Source organism: Aegilops tauschii, chromosome 7 (assembly GCF_002575655.3).
Source record: "Aegilops tauschii subsp. strangulata cultivar AL8/78 chromosome 7, Aet v6.0, whole genome shotgun sequence".
In the NCBI taxonomy this organism is placed as follows: domain Eukaryota; kingdom Viridiplantae; phylum Streptophyta; class Magnoliopsida; order Poales; family Poaceae; genus Aegilops; species Aegilops tauschii.
The window spans coordinates 409002428-409012203 of NC_053041.3; the positions used below are offsets into that span (position 1 = coordinate 409002428).

The following is a 9776-nucleotide window of genomic DNA, read 5'->3' on the forward strand; positions in this document are numbered from 1 at the left end:
AGCAATAGCAATAAAATTAAACGATCATTATGCTAAGCTAACGGATGTGTCTTGTCCATCACATCATTCTCTAATGATGTGATCCCATTCAACAAATGACAACACATGTCTATGGTTAGGAAACTTAACCATCTTTGATTAACAAGCTAGTCAGGTAGAAGCATACTAGGGACACTCTGTTTGTCTATGTATTCACACATGTACTAAGTTTCCGGTTAATACAATTCTAGCATGAATAATAAACATTTATCATGATATAAGGAAATATAAATAACAACTTTATTATTGCCTCTATGGCATATTTCCTTCACTAGTTTAGTCAGACGTGGACTTGGCAGCGGTCCAGACGCCCATAAAACCCCAAAGTTTGTCTCCGGTTTAGGGGGAAAAGTCAGTCCAAACCGCCGAACGGACCGATGCGGGACCAAGTTGGATGGAAAAACACGTTCGAACCGAGTGGTCCGGACAGTTGCGGGCGGTTTGAGATTTGGCGTTGGAGGCGCCCTAATGAGGGAGCCGATCATCCAACCCTATCCCTAAAGTATTTGTTCCTGTTTTTTTAAGTCCACAACATTCAAAATAATTAGAGAATATAGCATAACTCGACCATAAATAACATGCAAATACAAATTTTACATCCAAGATATATGGCTCTTCAACAAGCTGTTCAAAGTCATCATTTCAAATCAACGATACTCTGGTTTGAATCGGCGCCAGCCCTCCCATGCACTGTTTCCCTTGAGTTTCATCCAACAACTAGAAGGGTTGGGCGCGCTTTGCTGCCATTGGTGTTGTTGGATTTCTAAAAAAATTGATCACTTTGTTTTAAAATATAAGGTGCATTACTCTTTTGAAAAGTCAAACCTTTTAAATTTGATCAAATTTATAGATAAATACATCAAAATCCATAATATCAAATCGGCATTTTTAGATTCATCATGCGATGAATTTCCATATTTATTTTGTTTAATATTGTGGATGTCGATATTTTTGCTGTGAACTTGTTTAAACTTAAAGAAATTTGACTTTTGAAAAAGCTAATACCCATTATATTTTGGAACGGATGAAATATTTAGTTTGGCGGGTGGGGGAGATGATAGAGTGTGTTTTATTTCTATTTATAGTGCGGTGATTTGGTGAGACTTTCGTGGTGTGATTCTGTGCTATCCGCTAACCAACCTATATTTATGTGGGGGGGGGAATTTGTGTCAGTGGTTGCATGTACTATATTTGTGCTATAATATCACATGTTGACACTTCTTTTTATAGGCCGGTTGCTGCTGATTGATTTGAAAAATCGTTGGCCCGGTCAAATCATAAACTAAATTCAAAACTGAATACCTCAATTGAATGAAAGAGCTTCAAAACAAGGGAACATAGTGAATTAAAAAAATTTGAATAGGAGAGCTTGGAAAACTGTTGACCCGATCAAAATCGGATGACCCAATTTTAAATTGACCTCAATTAATTGTGAGGCTTTAAAATTTGGAAGCATACTGTATAGTATAAAAAATTGAATAAGAGAGCTTTCAGAAATTGTTGATCCGGTCAAAATCGGGTGATCCAATTCTAATTGAAGACGTGGGCTCTTTAAAACCAGGGAGCTTAGTCTTATAGAGGATGTATGAGCGTAAATGGCTTGCCCCCGGTCATGTAGTACAACATGGCAGCGTGTATGAGCTACACAACATGATGATAAGCAAGTTGAAACATTGAGTGAATCAACGAATTGACCAACATCTGAGCAACAAGAAGCACAACTTACTATCTTCATGTTTGACGAGCTCAATGGCCACATCGTGTGTATTCGTGCAACCGTACCGCAAAGCTTCATGATGGCGTACCACCGATGGGCTAGCGACTTCACATTGTGATCATGGATCACATGTAAGTCGTAGGGCGTGAAGTTCTTTTGCTCAAGAAATGAAGCACACATGTTTTTCAAAAAACAACGAGTCCTCTCGCCTCATGCCTACAAAGTCCGCAAATACAACCTTCCATGCATCCCACATCACTCATCCTCCAGTACTCCACCGTCGTGCTTTACTCTAGAAAACAATGAGAAGTTAAAAAAACTCTATGGCATTTGACCGAACACCTGTTGGGCTTGGCGTCCGCCATGGACGACATCGGCAGTTGGGGGGGGGGGGGGGGGGGTACATGACTACAGACAGATCCTAGGTAGACGGCGGCATAATCCAAGGCGGGGAAACACGTGGGTGAGGGCTGCGGACATCTGAGGATGTCTGGATGGCTGCAGGAGAGGTACATCGACGATGTCAAACAAGGAGGATGCAGATACAAAATAGAAGAAGGACAGGACGGAGTGAAAGAAAAATGAATCGGGAGGAGATTTGAATGGGCTGAAGGTGTCTGGAGGAGATTTGAATGGGCTGAAGGTGTCGGAGTCCTACGTGACGACCATCTAAACTCCCACAAAGCCCTTCTCAGTCCGCGTCTTGGGTTGCAGATGCCCCACTTGCTCGGTAGCTTCCAAATTTCCTCCATTGAAAAGAATGCACTGCGTCCAAGGCGGAATTGGGACGCAAAAACCGACGGAGCACGTAGGTTTAACACTTCCTGGTGCACCAGTAGGGTAGGGCGCGACAAAAACTAGCTGTTGTACTTTTCTAGTGTACATCGAGATCTGGACTGGACCTCGACGTGTTCTAATTTGTTTTTCTTTTGCAAGAAAAGAAAAGGTGCCGCTTTAATCCGATGTTGTGAGTTTGAAGTTAGCTCGGTGGTTACCACCAAACGATATCGCCATAATCGATCTCGACCTGCCACTGGAGCACAACTATTTATGTATCTAAACTCAAAAAGGGATACTCGATCTTACAAGACGTGCCTGACTAACTAACCCAGCACGGATTCTGTAAAAAAAAGAAAACAGCAAGGAATTATAAATGGCGGCCGATGATTTTCCACACGTTCGCTGCATTGAGAATCTTTTCCAAGGAATGAATATGAATTTATTTTTCTTTGCAGGGAATCTCCGCGCGAAACAGTGTTTACAGAATTAGGTTCTCCCATCTTCAGTGGGTGGATGCAAAGTGGACGAGCACGTCAATCTTAGGTTCAAGTCCATCTCATCGGCAACCATAAATGTGCGGATGATCGATCATCATCCACAGACGTTGTGGACTTTGGGTGTTCTGATTCCCGGGAAAGAAAATGGGATTCGAATGATGGCTATTATGCTCATATGGTTCTTGCGTGTATGCTATGTCATCTTCATGCTATCTTGGAAAAGTTGCAAAAAGAGAATGAAGAGATAAGACAGAAACAATAATTTGTTTTTCCATTGTCGCCAATTGAGCATTTGTTTTTTGGACCTGTTGACCATTGACTTCTGAAAAACAAATTACTTTTTTGTAGGGGATAATGTTGTAGACTTTATTGCTCAATGTTTATAGGAATTGCTACAACATTGTCTCAAAACAAATCGAGAGCTCCTTGTCTCAAAAAAAAAGTAGAATATTGAGCCGATCCCTTAAAGCGCAACGCTTGCTTGATCGCAAGCAGTTTCGCTCACTCGATTTCTTTGCTGGCATGGTCGCTTGATGAAAGGTTGACTCTTGACAACTAACAGTTTGATGCGTTGACCATTCACGAACACAAAAATGTTCAAAATTTGAAAAATCTTGTGAATTTGATTTTTTAATGATTTTTTTCACAAACTGCAAAAATTTCACAATTTGAAAAAGGTTGCAAATTTGAAAAACATTTCATGAAAAAACAAAAAAATCAAGAATTTGAAAAAAAAAATCTTGAATCGGAAAGAAAAGGTTCAAGAATTTGAAAAAAAAACTTCACGACTTTGAAAAAATGTCATGAATTTGAACATAGTTCACAAATTTGGAAAAAAAATCCATGAATTTGAAAACGAAATTGAAAAAAGTTCATTAATATGGGAAAAAGTTCATAGAAATGAGAAAAGAAAAAAGGAAACGGAAAACACGTAAAACAAAAGAAACTGAACATACCCCGTTCCAGATAAACAAAAAAACCTGGAAACTTTCGGAAGCTTCCAAAAACTAGCATTATGTGCCGGCCTGAAACTGACACAAGGGTGTGGGCTATGTACATATATAACTAGAACTCGCTCTCAAAGCGCTAAATAGCAATCGGGCATGGCAGCTTCGCCCTGTGCAGTGCTATTGCTAACGCATTAAGTACCCCCCACCTGGGGATACATTCGCAAGAATGAAACTCAAAGGAGTTGACAGCACAAGCGGTGGAGCATGTGATTTAATTCGATGCAAAGCGAATAATCTTACCAGTACAGTTGCGTTGTTTCAATTTCGGTTCGTACTCTGATTGTTGTGGCTGCAGCTCGATCTTGGCAAATCTCTCAAATGAATGCAAAAAATGCTCATTCAATTCTTGGGACAGATTTGATCTCTGGGCCGGCCAGCTCGTGGGAGGCAACAACCTTGATTCTTTTTTGTTTTTGCCTTAAGCTTTATTATTTTTATTTTTTATTTGTTTATGCTCCAAGTATTCTACATAAAACATTTGAAAAACACCTACATAAAATACACACACAAAAACACTCTACATAAAACATTAAAAAATGTTAATCTAGCATTAGTAAAATGTTAAATGTGTGTAAAAAACCTTTCTCATGTACACAAAAAATGTATAGAAACAATACAATGTGTATGAAAAAGTTAATCATGTAGTTAGAAATTTTTTAATCAAGCATTTAAAAATATTAATTGTATATTTATAAATGTTAAACGTGTATGAAAAAGTTCCTAATGTATTAGTTTTTTAGAACATGTATTAAAAAATTGAACATAAAACATAGATTTTAAAAAATGTTGATCACATATAAAACATATTAATCATATATTTGAAAATGTTAACCGTGTACAAAAAGAATTTTTTGATGTATCCCCAAAATGTACCATGTCTATAAAAAAAGTAGTCATCAAACACAAAAATACTAAAAACAATAATCATCTAAATAATAAATGTTAAATGTGTATGAAAATATTCTAATGTATAGAAATATTGTAAAATGCGTATTAAAAAATTTGAAATCAAAAACATTTTAAAAATACTGATCGTGTATAGAAAATGTTAATAATATATTTAAAAAATGTTGCTGATATATACCGAAAATGTACAATGCGTATGAAAAAAGTAGTCATCAAACATATATTTTTTAAGAAAATACTAATCGTGTATTAAAAACATGTTAAACATGAATAAGAAAATGTTCCTGGTGTATACGTAAAATGAACAAATTTGTATGAAAAATGTAATCAGGTGTTGAAGAAAAAGGAAAAAAACAAGGGAAAGTAGTGAAAACCTAAGAAATAGAAAAAAACAAAGAAACACCTCGGAAACTTAGAAATATGGAAATCCTAACGAAAACCCATGAGGAAACAAAGAGAACCAAGAAAGACAAAATAAAACCAAAGAAAAATGGTGAAACCTATGAAAGAAACAAAAAGACAAAAAAATACAGAAAATAGAATAGTAAATACTAAATAAAAAACATACAAAATGGAGAAAGAAACAAAACAACCCAAATAAAATAAAGAAAAAGGTAAGAAAATAAAAACCAATAAAACAGAATAAAATGAAGAAAGAGGTGAAAAAAGAAAAGAAAATAACTAACGAACCCCTGAATAAAAAACCCAGTGAAGAAACAAAGAAAACCGAAAGAAAAATAAACTAACGAACCTAATGCAATGAGCAAAGGAAGCGAAAACGCGAGTGAAGGAGCGCACGTAGAAGGCCGACCCAGTAGCACATGGGGTAAGCTTCAGGCGAGACGGTAGATCGTCGCGCATGAAGGGAGGTATAGTTTTTGGCAATCGGGTAAGTACAAAGCTCTCGCATCTCCCATATATAGCTCATATTTGGGCCGCAATGTAGGTTATTTTCGACCGGTTTTGGAACCTTCTAAAAGTTCAAGTTTCCACTGGTTTTTTGGGACGGTTTTCCTCTTGTTTTCCTGGTAAGTTTTTGTTTGGGATTTTTTGTTTTTCCTTCCCTTTTATTCATTTTAAATATTTGATTTTTTTTCATTTTGGAGAATTTTAAAAAAATCGCGGGTTTTCTTCAATTTTTGTGAACATTTTATAACCACGAACCGTTTTCAAATTGATGATCAATTTTTAAATCCATGATCGTTTTCAAATTTATGATTTTTTCGAATTTGTTATTTTTTTCAAATTCGTCAACCTTTTACAAATTCGTAAACATATTCAAAATACGTTTTTTTTCAAATCTTAAAACATATTTTAACTTCATTAAGAATATTTTTTCAAATTTGTGAACTTATTTAAAATCCATTTTTTTGAAAAAAAAACTCATGGATTTTTAAAGGTCAACAGCCAGCTGTCAATTGTCAGGACACATGTTCACCGGCACGAGAGCGAGTGAGCGCCTGGGCGCTATTGCGCCACGGCCCATGTAGCCGCGCGCGAGCACCGAAAGGGGAGGAGGTCTCTTAAGGAGTGATGCATTCACCTCAAAAAAAAAGTGATGCATCGAACCTTGAGGCAACACAAATTAGCTAAGATAAAAGTGATCGCTCAAATTCCAAAGAAGGGAACGAGACCCACTGCTACTAAACCTAAATCTAGGCGTTTGACATGGTCTCCCCCACCTCAGAGTTACTCCCTCCGTTCCATATTACTTGTCGCTGATTTAGTACTACTAAATCAGCGACAAGTAATATAAAACGGAGGGAGTACATCAGATGGTGCATCTACTAGGCACGATGGACGAGGAGCGGCGGTTGCGGTATGCCGTGATCACGATGGAAACTATCTGGGGTCATTTTTATCAGTCTCAAAGGAGTCACCGATGTTGCAGTTCTCGAGGCTATGTCATGTCGCGAACCTCAAGCTTTAGCTTCTAATCTAATGGCGACCCACGTTCTAATTTCTTCTGAATAACAATTCAGTTATACATTGAAGCCAACTCGGGAGGAGTTTATGCAACTGCGACTAAGGAGTTGAATGTCAGAAAGAATGGTTCCGAAGAATGCCGGTTTATCAATGAGAATAGGCTTAAATTTTTTGAAGCCGATAGTTTAGCTAAATTTTCTTTGTATCTTGATTTTGGTAGGCATGTGTGGCTTGGTGATCCACATCATTTTGTAGCAATCCCTCCAAACATCGTTGCGAAGTGCGACGAGATTTTCTAAAAAAAAGAGATAAAAGTCTGCTCATTTTTCATAAGGGAACAAAAAAAGTTGACCCTAACTCATGGTTGCATATGTGAGTACATATATTGTGTGATATGTATTGTATTACACGACTCCTATTACATGAACTACTACATTAAATGTCCTGTATTACAGTATATATTCGCTTAATTCCACCTTATTACATGCTGGACATGTTATTAGTGCATACTGCCATGCACATTTATTGGCAAATCTCAGAACGCAACACCTTCACAAGTTACTGTTACACACACACACACACGACAATACACTAGTCACTGTACCTTATTACTGTGTTCCTGTGGTTATTGTGGCATTTCCGTCGAGCTAATTTGATTTTTTATGACGTCGACGCATCTGCATGCATGCTTAGTTTACCAGCTGGGCTTGTTGACGACCCTGCAGGATTTCCTGACCTCGCCGCGGTCACCCTCCTTGAGGTCGATCTGCCCCATCTTGCCCATCCCCTGCGTGAACGCGTAGAAGAAGTAGCCCTGGTTCATGGCGAACATGTTCACCAGCCGCTGCGTCTCCGGCGACTCGTACAGCGTCTGGTCCGAGCTCAGCAGGCCCCTCCGCTGCTGCAGCTCCTTGAAGTAGACGCCGTCGAAGGCCGTGCTCGTCCGGTCGAACGTCGCCGACGCCGAGTCCCCGCCCTTGCTGCACGTGGCCGCCAGCGACGACGCGAACCCGGCGTCCAGCGTGGACGCCTCGAACTTGAGGCGGGGCGTGAACGACGGGCAGTGCGCCACGCCCAGGGTGTGCCCGCCGGAGAGCGCCACCATGTCCTGGACGTTGAAGCCGTGGGTGCCGAAGAGGGTGATGAGCGCCGAGGCGTTGAGGAACGGCGACGGGAGCGCGGTCAGCGTGTCGGTGTCGACGGAGCGTCTCCCGTCGCGCCGGCCCTGGGGCACGTCGTAGTAGGGGCCGCCGACCATGAGCACGGCGTCCCTGGCGGCCAGCGCCAGGATGTCGGCGCAGGTGACGACGCCGGGGCACTGAGCCTCGAGGGTGTCCTTGATCTTGTCGATCACCTCGAACCCGCGCAGGCTCTTGTTCGCCAGCGCGTCCTTCTCCGCCTTGCTGCCCGGCGTCGAGTCCAGGAGCACGGACGCGTCGCATCCCTGTACGACATGGGTTGATGAACCATCATCAAATTAAATGGACAGCGAGCATAGATGAAGCATGCACCATGAGATCGAGCCATACGTACCTGGACGAAGCAGTCATGGAAGTGGAGCCGAAGGAGGCCGGCGGCGAGGGTGGGGTCGCCCATGACGGCCTCACCCACGATGTTCCGGACGATGTACTCGGCGAACGGGCAGTTCATGCCGTAGTAGTCCATGCTGAGCGCGGCGACGCCGGGCCCCGCCAGGGCCACGGCCACCTCGACGAGGATCAAGAGCTTCACAAGGTTCTTGACAGCACCCATCTTAATTGGTCCAGTGATCGACACTAACTTCCTAAGGACTATTCTCGAGTGATCGATCACAGGTACAAGAAGAAGAAGAGGAGTGAGCGCTGAGCACACATGCTGTGGGAGTGCAGCGTGAGCCGGTATTTATAGCCGTAGCATGCATGTACGTGCATGATTGATTGGGTTGTGTGTGACCTAGAGTAGCACTATTGTTTAATAACGTATGTAATGGAACATAGTGCACTACATGGATGAACCCAAAAACAGGGCACTACTAAGAATAGTGCGATGGTCTGCCTAAGTCAAAAACCTCTCTAACTTTTTTTTCATGGTAATACGTGTCTCATTTATATCATAAGGATCCTAGTACAAGCCACGTATAAACCAACCTGAAAAAACTGAAAAGACAGCAAAACGCTAGCCTTTACACAAAGGAACAACAATCAAGAAGTAAAATTATAATCAAGACCGAAGAAACCTTTAAACTTGGCACCAACGCCCGTCACATGCCTCTGGAACCACCATAGCAGCCACCAAATGAAAAAATGAAGATCACCTTCACACCCGAGCTCGAAGCGGCTCCATCGTTGATATGCAGCTTTGCGGACCTCCAAGGTAGCTCACCAAAAGTGAAACCATTACCGGTGAACGAATTAGACCGGGGCAACAACCTGGACACGCCATCGAACTTCAGATCTAACATTCCCACACGACTAAGATGCCGGAGGAGAAAACCACACCTGCCATCCACGAACCAGGAACCCAGCACACGTTCCATCTTCTTCCAGATGCCGCCGATGCAGACCACAATCTGCATCCATTCCTGGACTACCTCCCACCAATTCACCATGCATGCGCTAGTGGTACGAGTATAGTACTGTCCAATTTTTACGTTGGCCCAGATCCCAAAATACTTAAGCGGGTAATTCTAAAATAAAATAAAAAATATAAGCGGATATCCACTGTATTTTTTCATCCAATGGTTGCTGCATTTTAATTTGCACATTATTGACATAACTATAACTAAATTTAATATAACAAGTTTTAAACAATTATAGGGCAATCAACAGATCACAGAACATAACAAATTATCCGTTATGGCAATGTTGTGTAGATAGGCTCTTGAACGAGACATCAAACTGATAATCAAATCTTCTTTGCTTT

The 9776-nt window shown here is 40.9% G+C and overlaps 1 protein-coding gene across 1 annotated transcript; it reads right to left on the reverse strand.

The window, feature by feature from the left end:
- Nucleotides 1-7207: 7207 nt before the first annotated feature.
- Nucleotides 7208-8744, reverse strand: LOC109733839 (peroxidase 47). Its single transcript, XM_020293051.4, has 2 exons — nucleotides 8409-8744; nucleotides 7208-8319 (listed from the first exon to the last, which is right to left on the reverse strand). The coding sequence occupies exons 1-2, from the start codon at nucleotides 8625-8627 to the stop codon at nucleotides 7570-7572; spliced, it is 969 nt and encodes a 322-aa protein (XP_020148640.1). The 5' UTR covers nucleotides 8628-8744; the 3' UTR covers nucleotides 7208-7569.
- Nucleotides 8745-9776: the final 1032 nt, after the last annotated feature.